Source organism: Microcaecilia unicolor, chromosome 1 (assembly GCF_901765095.1).
Source record: "Microcaecilia unicolor chromosome 1, aMicUni1.1, whole genome shotgun sequence".
NCBI lineage: Eukaryota > Metazoa > Chordata > Amphibia > Gymnophiona > Siphonopidae > Microcaecilia > Microcaecilia unicolor.
In genome coordinates this window covers 34,814,588-34,839,752 of record NC_044031.1, presented here as the reverse complement: position 1 = coordinate 34,839,752, position 25,165 = coordinate 34,814,588, and the positions used below count along the sequence as shown (strand labels likewise).

Genomic DNA, 25,165 nt, shown 5'->3' with positions numbered 1-25,165 from the left:
TTGGTCGCGGATCGCCCAACCATATCCCACTGGAGGTCAGCAATGATTCAAGCCTGTGCGCTAGAGAAAAAAGGAATAAGGGACCTGGCCTCCAAGCGAGGTGAACAGTTTTGTGACACCTGGTCTCCATTTTGGGACTCTCTCACTCCAGTAGCAAGAAGTAAGATATTGAATTGTTAAAATAAGGTTGGGAGGGGAGGGTTTAGTTGGGGGAAAATGTTTTAAAAAGTCACGCAGCTCAAACACTGTAATTGCTTAATGTTTTATTCTGAGATGGCTGTACCTGGATATAGTTTGAATTGCAATAAATAAAAATTAAAAACAAAAATCTTTACCTTTATTGTCAGCATAAAGTAGCGCAGCACTGAAATCCACAATACACCATTGCAAATAACAAAGCAAGTTGTCGAGCACCGACAAATACATGTTGAATATGACCCTCATCCCCTTCACCGACCCCTCGAAAACTCCCCAAACCTCCATTCCCGACCCCCCTCCTAACATAAAGAATTCAAAACCTAGGAGGTTTAATAAACTAGAAACCGCATAAGCTTGTTATTGTTGTCAATCGCGTCTGCGCATGTTTTGCGTCGTCCCCCCCTCAATATGGCAGCAAGCTCCGCCCACTGACTTCAGTCCACCCAATGGTCCAGATAGGCTCATGCCGTCTCCTATCATTAAACTTCCTTGACTTTTTGTTTGACGTCATCACTCTGCACCTAACAGGAGGCGGAGCAGGTCCAGTAATTTGCATTTCCCAGTTCCCACTAGACGGCCACTGGGCCAGAAGGAAAAGACGTTTCCTTTATGTCAGCTCTGCAATTCGGCTTCGCACGTCCCTTCCCCTCCCTCCTCAGTCCTGTGACAGCTCCCGAGTTCTTCTCTCCCCAGCACTGCAAGAAACAAACCCTTAGTGAAAGCGCGTCTAATTACTTTCTAATCCTGCGAAGCAGCAAAAGCAGAGAAGATGCCTGCAGGAGCTTCTGCTAAGGTAGGAGATTGCCCTCAGCTTCCTGCAGCTTTCTAACCTGGGGCACTGCAGAGTCAGCCTTGACTTTAAATGGGACGAGTGTCAGGAAAGAGATCAGGATCTGGAGACCCTCAAAGAAGAATGGAATGCATCAAAGGATTAGCTGCAGATCTATCATCAGGGGAATAATCAGCAGTGTTTGGTGCACAGGTTTTAATGAATGAATGCACCAACTTAGACCTTCGCTAAAGAGAAAGTGATGGTGAAGAGCATAAACTCTTCCTGCCCCTGTTTTTATTATTGGGAGTTATTTATTGGGACTGCATGTTTTCTGTGGGATTGAGCACCCTGGTTCAGTTTCACATCTGTTGGATTTTAATATTGCTATGCATGGATGGGTTAAACGGTAATGTCCTAAGGCTGGTGCTCCACATATTTTATTTTTGTTACATTTGTACCCCGCGTTTTCCCACTCATGGCAGGCTCAATGCGGCTTACATGGGGCAATGGAGGGTTAAGTGACTGGCCCAGAGTCTCTGTGCCTGAAGTGGGAATTGAACTCAGTTTCTCATGACCAAAGTCCACCACCCTAACCACTAGGCCACTCCTCCACATATAACATGCACAATCTGAATTTGCTTCTCTGCCTTTGTAGAGCTGGAAAGTTCCTGAACACACTTCTCTCCTTTTTCTCTGGTTCATTTACTTTACTTCTGTCTGACATTTGGACAGCATGCCTGTCCCCATCATGCCACCTATTTGTAACCTCAGGTTGATGTGCCTGCCCCATTGCCACACCTGCCTCTGACTTCAGGATGGTATGCCTGCTTCCATCACCCCGTCTGCCTCCACTTCTCAGGTCCAGCATTAGGGGGGGGGGGGTTGTAAACAGAGCAATTGCCCAGGGTCCTCAAACCTGCCCAAAGGAGAGGAAAGTGAAGCTTGCCAGCTGGCTTTGGGACTCCTTCCCAATGCTGCCGCAGGCCCCAGCATTTCCAACACTGGCCCTTCCATTCTGGATGCTGACATTCCTGCCCCCCCCCCCCCCCCCCCCCCCCGTTAATCCCACCTGCTTCTCACTTCTGGATTCAGACATGCCTGCCCCCGTTAACCCTGCCTGCTTCTCACTTCTGGATCCTGGCATGCCTTCCCCCGTTAACCCAGCCTGAGTCTCACTTCTGGATCTTGGTATGCCTGCCCCTGTTAACTCTGCTCCATTTTCCACTTCTGGATGGAGTGTTTGCTCAGTATGGCATGCTTGCCTCCTACCTCAAGATGATTTCCTTTTCAGTCTCTGCTATCTTAAGAACTTTATTTGGACATACTGTCCATCCGCTGTCTATTCCTACTTGGTCATTTCTGACTCCTTGCCCTTTTATACCCCAGAGAATTACTAAAGGCTCACTTAACATTCATCCCATCCCTTTCTGCCATGCACCCCCACCCCTGAGGTGGTTTATGGCCCTAATCCTCCCACCTAGTTCAGCATCTTCCTTTCCCCTCCCTACCCTCCCAGGTGGCCACCATACCCTCTTCTCCCCCCATCCTATGTTCAGCAGCTCCTGTCACCATTTCTATCTCCATCCTATGTTCAGTATCCCCCCCCCCCCCCCCCCCCACGACCAGGCCAAATTTTTAAGCAGACTTGGCAGACCTCTAACATAGGCCTGTATTTGAGGTCTTCCACATCCCTCCCCCTCCTCATGAGCGTGAAGGCAGGATTCAGTAGCACTTGAACACTTGAATCTGCCTGAAAGTTCGGCCTGGTCTGGGAAGAGGTAGGGTATTTATGGGGCAGGCAGGAGGGGAAAATGTTGAGTATGGGATGGGAGGTTAGAAAAGGAGAGAGGACATGCTGCTCCCCTGCTGCCCCCCAAATTCTGCCACCTAGTAGCAGGTACAGCCCTGCCAACCACTAGGCAGATATCTAGTCTGCCTAGGGCAGCAGCATTTGGGGGCGGCTGGAGAGCAGCATCTCTTCTCCCCTTCCCTACCATCCACATCCTGTTTCCAGCATCCCTCCCCCCCTCTATCCTACCCCCGTCACATCTGCCCTACCTCTTCCTGGACCAATGTTGCAAGCAGTTTCAGTGCTGGCAGGGGACCCAGCAGGAACTCTGGGTTGGAGGGAGGGTGGGACACAGCAGTGCTTGACTGCGGCCTGTGTTAAAGGTCTTGTACCAGTGTTGAACCTGCATGCAAAGTTTGCCTGGGTGCAGGAAGAGGTAGGGCGCCAGCAGCAGGAAAGAGGAGAGAGATGCTGGACAGGGATGGGGAAGGGGAGAGGAGATGCTGAATAGTGAGATAGGCAGTAGAAAGATGGATGCTGGACATCTGGGGGTGGGTGGGTGAAGAATTGGAAAGAAGGATGTTGGACACCTGGGGGAGAGGGATGGGGAAGGGGGAATGCATGACACCTAGGGGAGGAAGATGGGAATGGGCAAGAGGGAATGCTGACCATCTGGTGGCGGGGGGGGGGGGAGGCGGGGATGGGAATGGGAGTGCTGTTCGGCCTTGAGCCACTCTTGGATTGGAGGGGAGGGGGTACTCACAGCTAAAGATTTCCCTAGAGCATCAGATACCCTTGGGCTGGCCTTGTCTGTCTTGACTTCCTGCTCCATGTCCCATCTTCATGGCCTGGCTTTTGCTTTCCTATGTTCCCTATGTCACTATGATATTTTTTTTTTTTATCAAAATGGTAAGAAACGAGAAGAATGAATCCAACCAGTGGCATACCTAGCTTGGTTGCTACCTGGGGTGGATCACCCCCCCCCACACACACACACACACACACACACACCAGTAAAGGGATGGATTCTGCATGTGCACAGATGTTGGCTGTGCCGTTCCCTGCCCCGGAACAGGAAGTTGACAACAGAGGGGGCACTGAATCCAAGGGTCATATGTTGTAAATGTTTGTGGTGTAGTTCCAGCAGCTGGGTGATGGCGTGAGATTAATGAATTGAAATCTGTTAGTGCACAGACACATGATAGCACTGCTCTGTTTCTCTTTCCATGGCAGGGAGTGGTAGGGAAGGACTTGAGGAAAAGTGACCAGGCTCAGAGCTATTTTCTTCCACGATTATTTTTAGTGACGAGATTAGTTTTAATTTAATTTAAAAAGGCATTTATATCCCAATTTGATCCTGAAATCAGGTTTGAGGTGGGTTACAAACACACAAATAAAATACAACATCCACTATATAAATAAAATGCCTAATTAATACAAAGTTTGGCATTCTGACTCGTACGAGAGTACAGCTGTCCGTCAATCATAATTAATATAATCGCTCGATTACCTCATTGTGCAGAACACCCCAGGTTTTTAGGGGGTTTTCTTTCAGAAAATATTCTGATTGTTCTCGGATTTGATAAGGTGGAATGAGACCATCCCAGTTAACATGATCTCTTTGTATTACTAGATGGTGAAGTGATTCTTGTTTCGCAGTTAAGAAGAATGAGGACTTCATGTTTCTTCCATGCTTTATTTTTGGTGCTGATCACCTGTTTCGGATAGATTGTCTTGTGAGATTAGGGCACGTGTACATTGTGTTACGAAGGGGGTCTTTTACTAAGCCATAGTTGCGTTTTTAGCTTGCGGTAGAAATCAGATGGTGGTAAACGCCGAGACGCCCATAGGAATATAATGGGTGTCTCGGTGTTTACCACCAGCTGATTTCTACTGCGAGCTAAAAACGCTACCACAGCATAGTAAAAGACCCCTTAAAGGGAAATGGGACTTGATATACCCCCTTTCTGTGGTGTTTTGCAACTACATTCAAAGTGGTTTACATATATACAGGTACTTATTTTGTACCTGGAGCAATGGAGGGTTAAGTGACATGCCCACCGTCACAAGGAGCTGCAGTGGGAATCGAACCCAGTTCCCCAGGATCAACGTCCGCTGCACTAACCACTGCCTCTACCCTCACTTCCCTGCATCGAAGGACCCTTGACTTTCAAGGAGTCTCCTGGATTTTATGCCATCCATCCTGTCCCCTAGTGCAAAATCTCCAAGCTGCAAACATACAGCTGCAATCCTTCTCAGCTTAGGTATCTCTCTTCCCTCCTCTGTGGGTTTCTCGGACAGTCCCCATTGCAACCTATCACCCAAGACATGCACTCCCCTAAGAAACCAGAAGTGCATGACCAGAGGAGGAGGGAGGCCAGCTGGTGAGGAGTATGGGGGGGGGGGGGGTAAGTATGCATTGCCAACCAGGGCTGCCGAGAGACATAGCTTGGCCACCCCACCCACTCATGCCATCCCCCACTCGCACCACCGCCCCCCATTCACACTGCCTGCCCCCTTACCTTTCTGTCTTTGCCTCCAAAGGCGGAGGCCAGGCCCGGCGCCAGCAAGCCATTTCTTGCGTGCCTGTTCCCATGGTCTGTCTTCTCCTGTTCCAGTCTGTGCCGGGAGTCAAGATCCAGATGATTGTATTAACGCAATATTGTGCTAATGCAAAAATCTGGGTCCTGGATGGCACTCAGGAGCAGGGGAGGACAGACCCGGAAGCAGGCAGCGAGAAGAAGCTTGGAGGCAGGGCCTGGGGAATTTTGCCCCCCTGCCCCGCCCTCTCTGCGGCCCTGTTGCCATCTGTCCCTGTGCCTTCTTTCTCAGAGCTGCTCCTGGTGAGTTGCTTCACATGGTGGATGGGGAGAATGGGAGGATATTGTGAAGAGGGGAAAAAATGAGAGGCTATTGGAGGGTAATGCTGGAAATAGTTGGAGGAAGCATTGGAGTAGGATGCATGATGGGGAAAATGGAGAGGGAGGGCTTGAGAAAGGGAAAGATGGTGGTGTGAAAGGAGTTGATAGAGGGGAAGAGGTGAGAGAAGAACTGGAGGATCCAGTATTAGTAAATGATATCCAAAGGAAGATGAAAATACAGTAAGAATCCAAATTCTCTAGTTGCAAATTAATTGTAAGAGTTACCCATCACACCTTATGCATGCTAAGAGTGTTACTGTATAAGGTGCTGAGTTTGGAAACTGTTCCTCTGTCCTGTTGAACCCCAGCACTGTGAGGTCTCCAGATGGACACGTGCAGGAGATGTCAAGTGTGTTTCTGGTTTGTGTTTCAGGTGCCAGTAACCTTTGAGGACATCACCATCTATTTCTCCCAGGAGGAGTGGGAAGGTTTACAAGAATGGCAGAAGGAGCTTTACAAGGATGTGATGAAGGAGAATTATGAGATCCTGATCTCACTGGGTAAGGGACTTTGGTGGATGCTATTTATGACATTACAGGTTATGGCCCACAGTATGTCTGTGGCTGTCACAGCATGTCGGCAATCCTGGATTTAGCATCCAAAAGCACGTCTAATTAAACTGCCCTTTCGAGGAAAGTGGCTATTTGGAAAAGATCTCATTGGTGAAAGAACTGGGGGAAACTAAGCCACAGTAGTTACCAGAGGATAAGCCGAAAGCCTCTGGTCGTCCAGGAGGCTCTCAATCTTGATTTCAAGACAGCAGACGGTACCAGCTTGGTCATCAGCAGTGTGGTCAAAAGTCCTGCTTTCAGGCTCGCCAATCTTCCTTTCATGCGGACAGGAAGTCCTCCTCTCACTCAGCTAGAGCACCCAATGCCTCCAGAGCTTTGCAGTGATGCAAAGCTGGTCCACTCTTTTCTCTTCCTCTGGTGGGAGAAAGTCTTCAGGAGTTTCAGGAGGAGTGGGCCAAAATCATGTCAGACTAATGGATTCTGGATATTCTTTCAGAAAATTACTAGTTGGAGTTCTCCTGCCCAGTTGCTCCTCTCTTCTTGCAGCCTCCTTGTCGAAAGGAAACGAAGGCGGTCAAGGTTCAGACCACCGTAGATTTCTTGCTGGAGTTCCAGGCCATTGTTCCAGTTCCCTAGGCCAAACAGGGACAATACAGATACTCTGTCTACTTCATTGTCCCAAAGAAGGAAGGCACCTTTAGTCCGGTCTTAGATCTCATAGGTATAAACTGCTGCTTCCAAGTGTCCCGCTTTCACATGGAGACACTAAGAACAGTCATAGCCTCGGTTCAAATGGAAAAATTTCTCACCACGCTTGATTTCAAGGAGGCTACTTGCATATACCCATATGGCTGCCACATCAGAGGTTTCTACGTTTTACGGTGTTAGGCCATCACTACCACTTCAGGGCTTTGCCCTTCAGTCTTGCCACAGCTCTTAGAACACATACCAAGATTATGGTGGTGGTAGCATACTTCCTTCAGTGTCAGGGAATTGGAATTCACCCATACCTGAACGACTGGCTCATTTGTGCGTCGGACAATTTGGTCAGCGTGGCTGCAATGGACAGAGTTGACTGTCTTCTGCAGTTGTTAGGTTGGTGATCAATTTTGAGAAGAGCAGACTAACTCCATCGCAGACACTGGAGTATCTGGGTGTTTTATTTGAAACAGCATGGGAGAGGATCTTCCTCATGGAGCACAGAAGGTTGAAGTTGATTCAACAGATTTGTCTTCTCTTCAGTCAGGGCAGGCCCATGGTCTGAAACTATGTTCAGGTTCTGTGGTAAATGATGGTGGCGATGGAAGTGGTGCCATTGTCAAGGGCTCATATTCGGCTGTTACAGGAATCTCTTTTCAGCCGCGGTCTCTGGTGTCACAGAAGTATGACCTTCATCTTTCTTGAATTCTGGTTGCCAGAGTATGTAGTGGTGGTTGTTGTCCAGGAATTTGACCGTCGGAGCTCCCTTTCCGATAACACAATGGGAGGTGTTGACAACGGTCTCCAGGAAGTCAGGTTGGGGAGCTTATCACAAGTTCCATTTGACACAGGACAGAACAGGAGTCTCAGTGGTCGATAAATCACTTGGTGCTCAGGGCAGTGTGGAATGCCTTACCTGATGTTGCTCCCTTTCTGGCGGGGGCCCCAGTCTGAGTTTTCTCAGACAGTATGACGGCGGTGGCTTATATCAACAAGCTGGGGCTGCTTGATAAGTGATCATAATATGATTGGATTTGATATTAGCTTTGAAGTAAGTATACATAGGAAATCAAACACGTTAGCGTTTAACTTTAAAAAGGAGACTATGATAAAATTAGAAGAACGGTGAAAAAAAAACTTAGAGGAGCGGCTGCAAGGCTCACAAATTTACATCAGGCGTGGATGCTGTTCAAAACCACCATCCTGGAAACCCAGATCAAATATATTCCACATATTAAAAAAGGAGGACAGAAGACCAAACTACAGCCAGCATGGTTAAAAAGTGAGGTGAAGCTATTAGAGCTAAAAGAAAATCCTTCAGAAAATGGAAGAAGGAACTGACTGAAAATAATAAGAAACAGCATAAGGAATGTCAGGTCAAATGCAAAGCGCTGATAAGGAAGGCTAAGAGGGACTTTGAAAAAAGATTGCGTTGGATAGTGGTGAGGTACTGTGTGAGTACCTCAAGGCTCACCACTATCACCACTCCTTTTCAACCTGATGACCCCGCTAGCCAAGTCCCTATCCAATCATGGCCTTAATCCTTTCATTTATGCAGACGATGTCACCATATACATCCCTTACAAACATGACCTAACAGAAATCACCAGAGAAATCGAACTCAGCCTGAACATCATGAACTCATGGGCAAACGCATTTCAACTAAAACTAAACACAGAAAAAACACACAGTCTCATCCTCACATCCCAATATAACACATACAAACCCACTAACATAACCACCCCAGACTACACCCTCCCTATCTCAAACAGCCTGAAAATTCTTGGAGTTATAATCGACCGAAACCTCACACTAGAGAACCAAGTGAAGACTACAATGAAGAAAATGCTCTACTCAATGTGGAAACTCAAGCGAGTGAAACCTTTTTTCCCTGAGGGAAATATTTTGCAACTTGGTACAATCTATGGTACTAAGCCACCTGGATAGCTGCAATGGAATCTATGCGGGATGCAAAGAACAAATCATAAAGAAACTTCAAACTGCTCAAAACACAGCAGCCAGGCTTATATTTGGAAAAACGAGATTTGAAAGCGCCAAACCCCTACAAAAAAAAGAACGTATTAACATAGTAACATAGTAGATGACGGCAGAAAAAGACCTGCATGTTCCATCCAGTCTGCCCAAGACAAACTCATATGTGTATACCTTACCTTGAATTTGTACCTGTCCTTTTCAGGGCACAGACCGTATAAGTCTGCCCAGCAGTATTTCCCACCTCCCAACCACCAGTCCTGCCTCCCATCACCGGCTCTGGTACAGACCGTATAAGTCTGCCCTCCCCTATCCTAGCCTCCCAACCACCAACCCCTCTTCCCCCCACCTGCTCCGCCACCCAATTTCAGCTAAGCTTCTGAGGATCCATTCCATTCAAAGAACGTATTGCGTTCAAAATCTGCACCCTGGTTCATAAAATCATCTACGGAGAAGCCCCAGGGTACATGACAGACCTTGTAGACCTACCAACCAGAAACACATCAAGACCAACATGATCATACCTAAATCTCCATCACCCAAGCTGCAAAGGTCTCAAATACAAATCAACCTATGCATCCAGCTTCTCTTTATACAAGTACACAGCTATGGAACACAATACCAAACACCGTGAGAACAACATTTGACCACCTGAACTTCCGGAAACTACTAAAAACTGCCTTGTTCAAAAAGTCGTACCCTAACGATCCAACATAAATGCCTTAACCCAGCAACACAACAAAACCAAAGCTCATATTGGACGTAACGTAACTCTTCCTCCTTATTACTTGCATAAGAACTAACTTTACCACAACCTCACTTTGTATTTGTTCAAACCGATATTGGCGATCGCCTCTACGGTAGGTAAGCCACAGCAAGACTATAATCGTACTGGACAACACGCAATCTTCATCCATTCCGACCCTCCACTTATACCTCATACGATCACTATACAACCTTGTATTTGTTATCAGCCGACTGGGCAAACGCCACATTGAGCCTGCAAATAGGTGGGAAAATGTGGGGTACAAATGCAATAAATAAATAAATAAATTCTTTGCTTCAGTCTTCACCGAGGAAGATTTGGGTGAGATACTGGTGCCAGAAATGGTATTCGAAGCTGATGAGTTGCAGAAACTGAATGAATTCTCCGTGTCCAGAGTGGAACTTTAATTTAGTCCTTCAAGCTCTTCAGAAACCTCCTTTGAGCCACTCTGGAAGGCCTTATTGAAAAATCTTACACTAAAGACATTGTTCTTGGTAGCTGTTGCATCAGCACGTAGGGTTTCAGAGCTTCAGGATCTTTTGTCGGGATCCCGTTCTTTGCTTTTCAGAGGCGGGGGTCTCCTTGCACACAGTTCCCTCTTTTCTTCCGAAAGTGGTATCAGCATTTCATCTCAACCAATCTGTGCACTTCCATCCTTTTGAAGAGAGGACGAAGATGCTAAGTATTCTTCCATGAAGCTTCTTAATGTGCGTAGAGTCCTCATTAGATATCTGGAAGTCATGAATGAGTTTTGCAAATCGGACAGACTATTTGTTCTTTTTGGTAAACAGAAGCTTGGCCTCATGGCTTCCAAGCCTACAGTTGCTAGATGGCTGAAGGAGACTATTGCATCAGCTTATTTGCTTGTAGGGAAGGAGGCTTCTCAGACCTTGCGGGGTTATTCTACATAAGAACATAAGCGTTGCCATACTGGGACAGACTGAAGGTCCATCAAGCCCAGAATCCTGTTTCCAACAGTGGCCAATCCAGGTCACAAGTACCTGGCAAGATCCCAAAACAGTAAAACAGACTTTATGCTGCTTATCCTAGAAATAAGTAGTGGATTTTCCAAAGTACATCTTAATAATGGCTTATGGACTTTTCTTTTAGGAAATTATCCAAACCTTTTTTAAACCTAGCTAAGCTAACTGTTTTTACCACATTTTCTGGCAACGAATTCCAGAGTTTAATTACATGTTGAGTGAAGAAATATTTTCTCTCATTTGTTTAAAATTTAATATTGAGTAGCTTAATTGCATGCCCCCTACCCCCAATCCTAGTATTTGATATCGTCTCCCCTCAGCCATCTCTTCTCCAAGCTGAAGAGCCCTAGCCGCTTTAACCACATTGAGCCTGCAAAAAGGTGGGAAAATGTGGGATACAAATGCAGCAAATAAATAGATAAATAAATAAACCTTTCCTCAAAGTGAAGTCATCCCATCCCCTTTATCATTTTCTTTGCCCTTTTCTGTATCTCTTTTCTAATTCTGCTATAGCTTTTTTGAGATGTGGTGACCAGAATTGCACACAGTATTTAAGGTGTGGTTGCACCACGGAGCGATACAAAAGCATTGTAATGTTCTTATTTTTGTTTTTCATTCTTAACATTCTATTTGCTTTCTTAGCTGCCGCTGCACTCTGAGGTGTACAGCAGCATCCTAGGCGGAGACTACCTTATTGTGTCCAGTGGATATTTGCAAGGTGGCGATGTGGTCGACGCTGCATATCTTTGTCAAGCACTACAGGGTGGATATTTTAGCCTGATTGGAAGCCTGTTTTGAGACTTTGGCCCTTGGTGCAGCAGCACCAGGATCCCACCCACTCTAGAGAGTGCTTTTGAACATCTCATAGGTTCTGGAATAGTGAGAGGCTATGTAATGGAAGGAGAAATTTGGTATTACCTGATAAATGTTCTTTCCATTAGACCTTCCCAGTATGCCAGAGGCCTGCCTGAAGTTTCTGAGATGTTTAGTCAGTGCAAAGTAATGAGTCAAATAATGACTGTCACCTTGCATGGTGTTTCCTGCATATTTCTTGTTCTCTACAAGTTGTCCAGAGATAAGAGAGGTCCACACATGTTTGCTCATCTGGTTAATGTTAGGTTAGCTTGCCTACGTAAATACTTACGAGCTGAACTGGATGCTAAGAGAGAGATGTCTTGGCTCAGTTTTCAGTTCTCTATCTCCACCTGCTGGTTGATAGACACAAGTATCCCACAGGTTCTGGAATAGTGGAAAGCACTAACAGAAAGAAAATTATCAGGTAAGGCCTAATTTCTCCTTAGTAACTCTGGCTTGAATAAAGTCAATTTTATGTTTGTGCAAATTTGCTGAATAATGCTGCAGAATTTACCTCTGAATTGCTAGAGGAGAGCTGGGGGCTGTTCCCTTAAAGGGGTGGGGGGGGGGGGGTACTCTCTGCATGTTGTATAGACCAGTGGTTTTTCAATCCATTCCTCGGGGACCACCTGGCCAGTCGGGTTTTCAGAATATCTACGATAAATATGCATGAGATTTGCATACCAAGAAGGTTGTGCATGCAAATATCTCTCATTCATATTCATTGTGGATATCCTGAAAATCCAACTCGCCAGATGGTCCGGAAGGACTGGGTTGAAAACCACTGGTATAGACAGCACATCACTGCTCACGTTTTCTTTCCGCTCCCTGTCATCTCCTGTGACGTTTTCCCTTTTACAATATAAGCACCTTCCTGGGTATACAATTTTTCTACAATGTTCCAGTAATATTGTGTGCTAGGTTCTGAGTGACTGTGGGGAACCTAATACTTTGTTCTTATCCCAGGAGCAAGCTCTCCGATTCTCACCCCTGATGTTATATCCCACATTGAACGAGGGGAAGAGCCATACATCAGGGATGAGCCGCGATCAGAGGAAAGAGAGTCTGGGAAAAGCAGCTGCTCAGGTGAGTCCAGTAATAAGAGCGACTGGTTTAAAACTGCAAAGCTGAAGAGTGGAATGGCAGTTGGGAACTGCAGAGAACCCTTCATAAGCTCATCTGGAGAACTCTCATCACTCAGGGGCAGAGAGCTGCACGGGAACGGGGTTAGCTGGAATCCTGCAGGAACAGATGCAGGTCCTGCAGGGTTCCCTTGGAAGTGTATTAAGTGCCAGGTCAGCCTACCTGTTCTTCCCTTGTGCCATGCCCGCCGTCTTCTCGTTGATCAGGGGGCGAGACTGGGAGGTCGCAGTCTCCAAGAGCGTGCGTGTGGTGACTAGCGAGTGCGACCTTCCAGCCCTGCCCCCTGATGCAGCACCATCTTCATTTTAATTAATTTATTTATTTGTAGCATTTGTATCCCACATTTTCCCACCTATTTGCAGGCTCAATGTGGCTTACATTATGCCATGATGGCAATCGCCATTTCCGGGTACAGAGTTTCAGATGGTAATACATTTAGTTGTATACATACATGGTAAAGAGGAATACATTGTGGTATTGCATACAAATGATTTTCCTGCGCCAAAAGTTATTGTTGCGTTCTCGAGGGCCTTGGCATTCTGTCAGGTCCTCGAGGCAGGACTGGAGTTCGTGAGCCCTTGGGCCACTGCCGAGGAGCGGCAGCGGCAGGCAAGACCACCTCGGGACTGGAAACACAGAAGAGAAGTACTGGAACTCTGGACTGGAGTAGTACAAGGCAGGCAACTAGAACAGACGAAACAGGAACAGCTTCACCTGCACTTAGCCACCGTTCCTCTGGAGTTGAGCTCCGAAGTGCAGGTGGCCGGCAGGACTTGCAGGATAAGGCAGGAACTGAAGATCCAGAGGACCCACCCTGGGTCTGGGATACACGAGGGAGACCAGACTAGGAACTAAACACAGATAGTGTGCTGCTGCACAGCCACTAGCAAGACCCAGAAGACAGACCAAGGAACACAAGGCGTGCAGGAGCAAGTACTAGGGCAGCATACACACTAGGCAGAACGGGGATCCGGGAGTACCCCCAGGGTAAACCCTCTAGCTAGGTGGAGACAGGATACAGGAATAACCATCAAGGAAATACACACTAGCTAGACAGATACAGGATTCAGGATATACACTCAGGATATACAAGCAGGGTAGGCACACAGGCTAGGCAAGGCAGGACTTAGGGTAAAGAGAGCAAACCAGGAAGAACAGGCCAGGGGTCTTGGGCTGGCAGCAGGCCAGGGGTCTTGGGCTGGCAGCAGAGCAAACAGAGTAACCAGGAATAACCGGTCAAGGGTCTTTGGGGCAGACAGGAGAACAGACGGAGTAAACCAGGACAAAGGCTTCACCCCAACCCAGGGTAAGCCAGGGACAGAGGCTTCACCCCAACACAGGGTAAGCCAGGAACAGAGGCTTCACCCCCAAACCCAGGGTAAGCCAGGAACAGAGGCTTCACCCCAAACCCAGGGTAAGCCAGGAAGGACCCGCAGTCCACAGACAGACAGTGGCTGGGAAGACCCCCCCCCCCCCCCCCCCCCCCCCACGGAAGGACAACAGAGACACAGACACAGAAAGAAGCTGGGCTGGAACCCAGAGAGAGGCTAAGCAGTAGTGCAGCAGACACTTACTAACCTGACCTGGCCTAAGAGCATAACACTTCATGCAAAGGCCCAGAATGCCAGCACAGCACTTCCTTATGAAGGCTCTCACAGATGAGGTCACCAGCAGCAGGACAGAAGCAGGAAGTACCTTGACCCCAAAGAGAGGCTTGACATACATAGGAAGTGAGCCCACAGGAAAGACAAGCAGGAGCCATCTTGGAAGCTGGCATAGAGCCGGTGGCAGCCATCTTAGATGCTGGCTTCCTAGAGAGGCATAGCCCACACAGGTGAGGTCTAGTGAAGCAATCAGCACAGAGACTAGAGACAAGACAAACACAGACAGAAGCCAGCAGAGCTGCTGACCCCCAGAAAGAAGGTAAGGCTGAGGGTGGTCACGGCCACAGACATGACAGTTATCATCAACATGGGCTGCACTTAAGATGTTAGTGCTTCTCCTCAGCTGCCTCTTTCCAACCTAGACACCATAGCCAAGGATTCAGCGTAGGAGACTGCACCTTAGTGGAAGCCGACTTTGTATCAGATAGCTATTGCTGGGAGCTGTCTTGGCGGCAGAATGAACAACATAAGCTGGGCTTCTTCTGTGATATTATTCTGGCTTTCGGTGGTGGCTGAGAGTTTCGAGCTCACCATTCTATGCTTACCGCCACTACTGACTACTTAAGTACATAAGTATTGCCACACTGGGACAGACCAAAGGCCCATCAAGCCCAGCATCCTGTTTCCAACAGTGGCCAATCCAGGTCACAAATATGTGGCAAGATCCTGAAAATGTTCAATACATTTTATGCTGCTTATCCCAGAAATAAGCAGTGGATTTTCCCCAAGTCAATTTAATAATGGTCTATGGACTTTTCCTTTAGGAAGCCATCCAGACGTTTTTTAAACCCCACTAAGCTAACTGCCTTTACCACATTCTCTGGCAACGAATTCCAGAGTTTAATTACACACAATGCTGCTTGAACGTTGGTCACTTTGAAGAGTCGCACTCTGGCCAGGTACATCTTGGAGTCTGGCCTGAACCTGGAGATTCAGTATATGTACTGAAGGCTGTGATTCAGTATATGTACCTAGGCAAGGTCTGTCTCTACATCAGCAGCATGCATGAAGTGTTGTAGTTGGAGGACAGGTGAGACTCTGACGGGAGGAGGACACCAAGTACTGGAACTAAAGCGTGGGCAAGAGGGGAGCATGTGGTGTTGGTGATGGAGCTGGCAAAGGGGGATGAGATTTGATATACTGCCTATCTGTGGTTACAATCAAAGCAATTTACATTTATATGTACGTACTTATTTTGTACCTACATATAATATTTTGGGGCAAGGGAGGATTAAGTGACTTCCCAGAATCACAAGGAGCTGCAGTGGGATTCAAACCTGGTTCTAAGGCTGCTGAGCTAACCGTTAGGCTACTCCTCCCCTCCAAAGGTATCTGCAGAGACCAATTCTGAGCTTATAAATTCTTCCAGAATGATGGCATAGGTTGAGTTATTTTACCATAAGTCGGGTTATTTTAGTATAGGGGATGGAGGAGATTATTTGCGGGAACAGGTGAGGATGGAGAAGATTACTTGCAGGGATGGGTGGAAACAGGTTAGATTCCAGCGGGATGGGCGGGAACAGGTGACATTTCGGTCCCCATTCAACTGTCTATTCCCAAGCGCCATAGATTGACTTTTTCTAGACTTAGTTAGCCTGTGGCCTAAGACTGGCTGAGGCCTATTCCGTTCCATGCAAGAAATAAGCTGATGCACCTCAAGTACAACACATTGTATGAGATTGGAAGCATTTTGGGCTTATCCTGTGTTGCCTTAATTTTCAAAGCATTCTAGTGTAAATTTTGTCAATGTTTTTTGCTTTGGAGGACAAATTCTCTTGACTGCTTAAGTTACTCTATCATGATCGAACTTTAATGAATTACCTTTTTATTCTCATTACGAAAATGAATTCTCTTTACTTGAATGTCTAATCCACTCTGTCACCTGCAATATAACTATGTATTTCTCATTCCGGAATTGGCGATCGCCATTACGGAACAATGTAAGCCACATTGAACCTGCAAATAGGTGAGAAAATGTGGGATACAAATGCTACAAATAAATAAAAAAATAAATAAATATGTAAGCTTACCAGTCCCAGAATTCTTTGGGATGAGAGTGATCAAAAATGCAGCAGCATCTGATGGGAGGCATCCAGGCCTCCTTAGAATCACTGGTGGGTTGAATTTCTGCCTCAGTTCAGACAGGATGGGGGTTCAGTCACTGCTCTCCTTTTTCCCCTCTGGAGGTGCTCTCTCTAGGCAGAACCCTGCCACTGGTGGGCACTTCAAAAGCCAGTATAGGCAAGAATTGATGCTTTATCAAATACGAAAGTTAGAGTAATTTGTGGCCCAAACTTATCCACATAGTGGCAAAAATCCTCAGATGGTGGAGTGATATGCTCAGCCATGATCCCTGAAAATATGGGGGTGATGTTATCCGTGGGGAATCCTTGCCATCAGAAAATGTCAGTGTATTAGTCCATGCCGAGTCTGACTTGCAGTTACATCAGAGCTTCTCACCTCTCTGTGGGGCCCTTTTACAACCTGGGCGGTGGGGCTACTGCCGGGTTTGCGTGCAGAAAATCAGCCCTACCGCTGGCTCACTCAGGAGCCTGGTAGTAGTTTCAGCTTCCGGCGCTAGGAAATTTTAAAAATTGTTTCTACGCTGGGGGCGTGCCCGGTAGTAATCGGGCAGCGTGCGGCGCTGCCTGGTAAGTGCTGGATCCCTCACCGCCTCCTAAATAGGAAGCAGTAAGGGTTCCCCCAGCAAATGGCCACGTGCCAATGTGTTTCGTTAGTGCATGGCCATTTACTGGCCCTTTAAAGAAAATTACCTTTTTATGTTTAAAGGTTTTTTATTAACAAATAAACACATTCAAACAAGGTGTCTGAAGATTAACATGTCTCACATGGTACCAGTAACATAATACAACCATATAACAGTAATATCCCACACCATTATATGTCCATTTGTTGAATTTCGTATTCCCCCCCCCCGCCCATATCCCCTTCCCCCCTTCCTTTCCCTAACCCCCCTCCCCACCTCAAGGCACTATTCCCTTATGTGTGTGTACGTGTTTCCGTATAGAAAATTACCTTTTACCCACGGCACCGATGCCACCATGTGCCGTTTGGTAAAAGGACCAATATGTCTTTCCACATGCAATAACATCTGGGCTTTATTTCCTTTTTCAACAGATGGCAAATTCCGGATCAGATATGAGGAGACACATGATGGGAATCTCACCGAGGGTCTGGACTGGAACAAGATGCTATTTCCAGAAGGAACGAGGAAGGATATTTACCCGTGTCCTTACTGGGGGGAAAGCTGCTGGATCCAGTGCAGACCGGTGAAGGAGGAGAACGGCTGTCCCAGGGACTTGGCTGGGAATTCTGCTCTGTACGAGAGACGTAGCACTAACGTTGCAAACGCTACGAGACGGCGGAGAAACGAGGCACTAAAGCAACACATATATATTTGTATAGAGTGTGGGAAGACCTTTGGCACGAAGATGCATCTCACGGAGCATCAGAGGATCCACAAAAAAGAAACCATCAAGAGAGAGAGACCCTTTTTCTGTGGGGAATGTGGGAAAAACTTTACGTATAAGGTACACTTAACAGTCCATCTCCAAACCCATACAGGAGAGAGACCCTATCCATGCGGGGAATGTGGGAAAAACTTTAGTCGTAAGGAAATTCTTGCAAATCACCTGAGGACCCACACAGGAGAGACACCCTACACTTGTGCTGAATGTAGCAAAAGTTTTATCAATAAGGCAAATTTAATAGTACATCAGAGAACCCATACAGGGGAGAGACCTTTTCTATGTGGCGGGTGTGGTAAAGGCTTCAATAAACTGGGAGGGCTTAAAAAACACCTTAGAACCCATACTGGGGAGAAACCATATCCATGTATTGACTGTGGGAAAAGCTTCACCCAAAAGACAGACCTGATAATTCATCATAGAACCCACACTGGAGAGAGACCCTTTCAGTGTAATGAATGTGGAAAGTGTTTTATTAAACAGGCACACTTAACAGTGCACCAGGTCACTCATACAGGTGAAAGACCATATGTATGCACTGAATGTGGGAAAAGCTACATTCACAAGAACAACCTAACTGCCCACCAGAGAACCCATACTGGGGAAAGACCTTTCCTCTGTAACGAATGTGGGAAAAGTTTCAATAGGATAGGAGACCTTACAAAACACCTAAGAACGCATACAGGGGAGAAACCCTATTTATGTACCGAATGTGGAAACAGCTTCAGTCAGAAGGGCTGCTTAGTAATTCATCAGAGAACCCACACAGGAGAGAGACCATTCGCGTGTGGTGAATGTGGAAAGGGTTTCATTCAGAAGGGAGACTTAAAAATACACCAGAGAACCCATGTGAGAGAGGCAGCCACAGGTCTGATTTGGGTGCCCCAGACTTGATTTAAAAGACATTTCCAAGCTCAACTTGACAGGTTGCCTATACATAGTACATCTTATGAAATTCCAGAAGGAAGCTCTCTTTGGTTCAATGCAAATACTATGGCACAGTATATTTGAGAGTTGAGATCAGACCCTGGGTTAGGAGTGAGGTTCACTACTGTCATCATATGCATGAATCTAACCTATGTGGAGACACTGGCCCTGAGAAGATCTGTTCCATGTACTGAAGAAAAGAGGGGATTTAACACAAATGCCCATAGAGTACCCGAGAAGACCCATGGGTGTTTTGTAATATAGGTCCAGCGACATAGGTGGACTTGACTGGGGAGGGAGGTACGTAGAGCCCTGTTTTGTCCCATGATGCCCAAGGACATTACTGACTCCAGATCAGGAAGATCTTGTGTAGCCCAGACTCTTAAATGTCTGCTGTAGCTTTAGGGGAGAATCTTCTAGAAAACAGTGTGGATGGATTACCTTATTATAGGGGAAGGGGATTATATTGCCTTTCTGTGGTTACAATCAAAGTGGGTTATGTATTATATACAGGTATTTATTTTTAAGTACATAAGTATTGCCAGACTGGGACAGAACAAAGGTCCAGGGGCACAAACTACAACCCGTTCTGTATGCTTTAGTGGGGGGAGAAATATGCCCTGTGAAGCACTGTTATAATTTTTTAATCTGGATGAATAAGTCATCAACAATCTCAGGATTCAGTCTAGCTCTCCTGTCTTCCACTCCTTCCTGCAATAGAAGATGTGCTGGTAGCAGGAAAATACAGGATCTCCTGTGCATATTTTGCTAGTTGTGGCCAGCAGGTTTGCTTGTTTTTTCAAAAAATCAAGTTTGTGTTCATCCCCACGGGCTCTGTCCCCATCCCTGTGAGATCTGTCCCCGACCCTGCAGAATCTGTTACCGCGGTTCACTGTCCCCATGTCATTCTCTAATCCCTAGCCTTACGAGAACCTGGGAATCAAGCTCAGGTCCTCCAAATGGCAGTGTAATGTCCTGGTAATGTGCCATGGGCTGTTTCAGGCTTATTTATTTATTAGGATTTATTTACCGCCTTTTTGAAGGAATTCACTCGAGGTGGTGTGAGCAGGAGGCAATTACAGCAGTAAAAATATTCGGACAACAATACAAAGTATGGCATGGTATACTACTTGCAATGACAACACAATATGTACTAGAACATTATAATTGGTAGTGAAGGGTAAGGCAAAGTTTTAACATATAGATGAGTAAGAAAGTAGGAAGAATTAGAAAGTAAGGTGATTGATTTGAAGAAAGTTGCATGTGAGGTCCGAGAGATGGTTAAATATTAGCTAGGGTAGGTGTGGATAAGCCTTGATGTACAATACCGTTTGCTTATCGCTTAATAATGTATTAATCAAATATTTTATTTTATTGTAATCCGTTTTGATGCATTTGTTTGTCTAAAGCAGAATATCAAGTATTGTAAATAATAATCCAACCCAAGTCCTCCACATAGCAGCCATGTCACAGCTTCAGCCCATTAAACCGTCAGCTGCCCAAAGCAAACACTTTTTGGCTACTCCCAGTGAGATTTTTGTTGGTGTTGACCTATGTCTAGACTAAGTAAATTATTCTAATATGTTTATTAGCATGTTAGGTTGACTTTGTGCATATTTTAACATTATTTAGTGGTCCTTTTACTGAGCTGTGGTAAACACTAGTGCTTTCTTTCCGCACCTTAAAATGGCATATCGCAGGGCACACTGAGGTATCCCGCAGTCATTTTTGAATGTGTGTGCGCAAACCGCGTGCTAAAATATTTTTAAAATATTCTCATGAAGGGGGCGCCTGTGCTAATCAGTGCCACACAGGTTAGTGTGTGAGGTCTTACCGCCTACAAAATAGGTAGCAGTTAAGGGCTCACATGCTAATATTTTTTAATATTCAACGAAACCACTCTAGAACAATAAATATTGATAGAATAGTGGGTGCTAGTCGCACATGCAAAGTAAATACCCACAAACAAATATTAGCTCAAAAGAATCTTACATTTTTGAATTGTTTTTAAGATGCTCTCAGCAATGCAACTCATCAGTCTTAAACTTTTCTGACGTGCATTACGCATCGTCGTCACTGGTCAATTTTTTATCAGTATAAAGTAGAGAGGTGTGGTAGCCATGTTAGTCCACTTTTAGAGGTAATCAATAGAAATCAAACAAAATAAAACATGGAAAAGAAAATAAGATGATACCTTTTTTATTGGATATAATTTAATACATTTCTTGATTAGCTTTCAAAGGTTGCCCTTCTTCGTCAGATTGGAAATAAGCAAATGTGGAAGATGACAGAATATATAAGTGAAACATCCAAGCATTTCACTGACAGTCTAACAGGGTGGGGGTGGGTAGGAGGTATGCATGGGAACATCAAAGCATTTCATTGATAGTCTAACAGGATGGGTGTGGGTAGGTGAGGGAAGAGGGAGATAAACAGAGAAATACAACTTTATGGTTTATAATGGGCTAGAAAACCCAGATCTTTGTTAAGTCCTGTCTGTTGGGTGTCAAAATATTCAATCCACTATTTCTGGGATAAGCAGTATAAAAATGTTTGTGCTTTTTTTGGGATCTTGCCAGGTATTTGGGACCTGGATTGGCCACTGTTAGAAACAGGATGCTGGGCTTGATAGACCTTTGGTCTGTCCCAGTATGGCAACACTTATGTAGCTTACACTTCCACAGGAATCCCACAGAAACTGCTTCCGTCCCCAAGAGAACGTCACAGAACTGCTTCCATTCCCACGGGAACCCCACAGCCCCAGAAGGGATTTCCACAGATTCTGAGGAGTGTGGTAGCCGTGTTAGTCCACTCTTAAGGTTATCAATAGAAATCAAACAAAATAAAACATGGAAAAGAAAATAAGATACCTTTTTTATTGGACATAACTTAATACATTTCTTGATTAGCTTTCGAAGGTTGCCCTTCTTCGTCAGATCGGAAATAAGCAAATGTGCTAGCTGACAGTGTATATAAGTGAAAACATTCAAGCATTACTATGACAGTCTGACAGGGTGGGAGGATGGGGGTGGGTCGGAGGTATGCATGGGGACATCAAAGCATATCATTGATATTCTAACAGGATGGGTGTGGATAGGTGAGGGGTGGGGTGATCAACAGAGACATACAGCTTTATGGTTTATAATGGACTAGGAACCCCAGATCCTTGTTAAGTCCTTTCTGTTGGGTGTTAAAATATTCAATCATTCTGACTTCAAAGGTCTTACGTTCTTGTATGGTTTTAAAGTTACCTTTCAGGATTCTCACTGTGAAGTCACTGGTACAGTGTCCTAGTCCTGTAAAATGTTGACCAACAGATTCTGAGAGATTCCCACAAACCCCGTTCCCCTGCAGGTCTCTAGGGCAGAGATTGCCACCGTATTGGCCAGAACAAAACAATTTCTCTCGCTATTGAAAACAATAGGAAACCTGTGACGTTTATATTGTTTTATTATTAAACCTTCTAGGTTTTGCATTTTTTTGATAGGAGGGGATCAGGAGAAGGGGATGTAAGGGGAGTTGGAAGGGTTTGGGGAGTTTTTGAGGGGTCTGTGAAAGTGGGGAGGGTTATATTCAAAATGTATTTGTCAGTGCTCCAAAGCTCGCTTTGTTATTTGCAGTGCTATATTGTGGATTTCTGTGCTGTGCTATGTGCCTTTATTTTTGCTTATGATGACAATAAAGATATTTCTATATAAAAATAAAAAAAAACTATAGATATCTAAAAATCACCTGGATTTGTTCAGGTATAGAATTTTACAGTTCAAGAACCATTGTGAAATCTCTTGTAACGGACTTGTTTGACAGAAGGAAATCCCAGCTGTGAAGTAGAATAAAAGCAGGAATTCACTTGAAATGCTGGATAAGCTATCAACTGTGGAAAGGGGGGGGAAACAATTCCCCTGTAATATGTTAAATACAATTTAAACAGTTTTAAAACCTATCCGTACAGAAACTGGTAACCAATGTAAATTTCTTAACAAAGGTGTCTAATGATCATAACGAGAACAGCCAAAGATAATTTTGGCTGCAGTACTCTGTAATAGTTGTAATCTGCTGACTAATCTTGAACGTAGTCCTACATATAAAACACTACAATAATCCAACTGAGGTAGCACAATAGCCTGAACCAATATATGAAAATGTTTGCTGTAGTCCTAAGAAGCTAAAAGGCTGGAGGAGCTCTATAAATTTATTTATTTATTGCATTTGTATCAGGGGCGTAGCCAGACACCCAATTTTGGGTGGGCCTGGGCCCAAGATGGGTGGGCAGAAGAACCACGCCTCATCCCATAGATGATGTGGTCTCTCCTCTCACCTGCATGCCATATGGTCTCTCAAATATCCTCCCTTTCCTGCATACTTTTAAAATAGCAGATTTTCACCGGCAACGGGCAGCAACTAATACACACTGCTGATGTTGGCTCCTGATGCAACTTCCTGTTTCCACCTAGGCAAGAATACATCAGAGTGAAGGCTGTGGGGCCGGTGCGAGCAGTATGCATCAGTCACTGCTCACTGTAGGCGAAGATCTGCTATTTACAAGGTATGCAGGAGGGACAGTTGTTGTGAGTTTTCGGCTGGTGGGGCTTGGGGATCCCTGCCAGCCACATTATGGCTATGCTGGTACTGGGTGGGCCTGAGCCCAAAGTGGCTACACCACTGATTTGTATCCCACATTTTCCCACCTCTTTGCAGGCTCAATCAGGCTTAACTCATCTGTCACTGCAGACCCTGCATTGAACACACCTGGTGTAAAGCCAGAGCTGCTCTCCAAGGAGGTTGGATAAAACAGGAGTTGGGGTGAGCCTATCTAGCCCATTATATGGTCTGAAGCCAGTAGGCGGAGATTGCTGCCACACTGGTTCACCCAAAACAATAGCAAACTTGAAAACGATAGCAAAATATTATTAGAAATAAGGGACTGTCTATGCATGGTCCATCTGTAAAAAGTCACAAGCTGTGACAGTTGGATAGGCAGTGCCTTAAAAGGCGGAGGATAAAATATATAGATATTGTTTTACTTGACAGAGAAACTGAATATCACTAAAACAGCTTCAAAAATTACTATAGGTGGTGGAACAGCACTAATAAAGGCTGTATTTTGTGCTAATTTTTCTACATTGTTCTATACAATACAGTAATACATGGCCAAATGTCAGTGAGGATATCCTGTTTACTGATGGGTTCATCTTAACTGTTGTTGTAATCTGCCTTGGGAAGCCTGGTGTTATAAAAGATTGGAAGTAAATTAAACTCTCCTTTCATTGGGGCACATCTTCACCTCATCTCTTTTGTACACATTTATTATTCTGTTTTGGAGCATGTTTCAGGGGCAAGTGGTTTTTCATAAGTAAAAATAATAAAAATAAATATTTTCTTTCATGCAGACTTCTCATTTGTTTAAACATAACTAAATGGGCTATAGGCCCCTAAAGCAGTCACTTGGTTTTCTTACATTTTGTCCTTGTGATGACTTACACTGTGCCAAAACTGAAAATACAGTGAGACAGAATAATAGAATTCAGTAACATGATCAAAAACTTATTAACATTATAATTGTATTTGCATTTGGGTAATAACCGAGTAAATGCTGTTGAAAACTGACTTGAAGAAGAAATAAATATTTATCACAGAACTAGAAAATGTTGGCACATTTAGACTGACTCTGAACTTCTGATTGAAGGTAGCTCTGCCCTCATTATTTAATATCTTTCTTTTAAATTGTTGTAATAAACAATATCAAGTGGATTTTTATAATATACCACTGCATTCCACAGAACAAAAGGAGCAAGTTCCTACAAGCCATCTTTCTCTTTTGATCTAGGCAGAGTAAAAAAAAAGATTTTAAATGCTCCCAGGTTTCAACCTAATGTGGGATATAACTGCTATAAATCAGTAAATAAATAAAGATAGACTGAATGTTGAACACCTGATTCTCAATGATGTCTGTTTTGGTGGTCCTTTAGCAGGAGAATAAAATCTCTGCATGAATATAACACATGCTAGGGTGTCCCTATAACCAGCCCCTCCAAATGACACACTGATTACGATTTATAATAAATTACTACTTATTCCGTTATTATACTTCCCCTGCGTACATCCATATGCTGCACAAGCTGACATGTTTGAATTGAAAATGTGAGTTTAAATAAAAAATGCTACCAATAAAAAACGACAACGTGGATGCAGCAGCACACAGGTTTGTTTGTTTTGTTTTGAGTGTACCTGAACAACCACTGCGTGGGGGAAGGGGGGACTTACCTGAGTAGCTTCAATTTTATTACGTCATTCCGTCGGCGTTTCTCAAGCAAACCTCCTGTGTGATGTCATCAGTCTGCGCCCAGCAGAGGGTGGAGCTGCTCTGCAGATAGGCAGCTGTCAAAGTGAGATGTATTGCAGGGATGAAGAGGCTCATTTTCTATTCTTGAGCTCTGTAAGCTATGATGCCAGTTT

General features: G+C 45.1%; 1 protein-coding gene across 2 annotated transcripts; it reads left to right on the top strand.

The window, feature by feature from the left end:
• Nucleotides 1-789: 789 nt before the first annotated feature.
• On the top strand, nucleotides 790-19,217 carry LOC115464933 (zinc finger protein OZF-like). Of its 2 annotated transcripts, XM_030195331.1 has the most exons (4): nucleotides 790-991; nucleotides 6,054-6,180; nucleotides 12,454-12,573; nucleotides 17,433-19,217. In XM_030195331.1, exons 1-4 carry the CDS (start codon nucleotides 968-970, stop codon nucleotides 18,674-18,676), a joined length of 1,515 nt encoding a protein of 504 aa, XP_030051191.1. In that variant the 5' UTR covers nucleotides 790-967; the 3' UTR covers nucleotides 18,677-19,217. The 2 variants fall into 2 exon arrangements, with proteins under 2 accessions (XP_030051191.1, XP_030051183.1); XM_030195323.1 differs by lacking the exon at nucleotides 790-991 and having other exon boundaries at nucleotides 5,778-6,180.
• The last annotated feature ends 5,948 nt before the right edge of the window (nucleotides 19,218-25,165 follow it).

Excerpts from the sequence above, each read along its gene's own strand:
- LOC115464933 (XM_030195323.1), top strand. The coding sequence starts at position 6,006 with ATGGACACGTGCAGGAGATGTCAAGTGTGTTTCTGGTTTGTGTTTCAG. Across the intron at positions 6,181-12,453 it reads TGAGATCCTGATCTCACTGG|GAGCAAGCTCTCCGATTCTC; the intron begins GTAAGGGACTTT and ends TTCTTATCCCAG. Across the intron at positions 12,574-17,432 it reads TGGGAAAAGCAGCTGCTCAG|ATGGCAAATTCCGGATCAGA; the intron begins GTGAGTCCAGTA and ends CTTTTTCAACAG.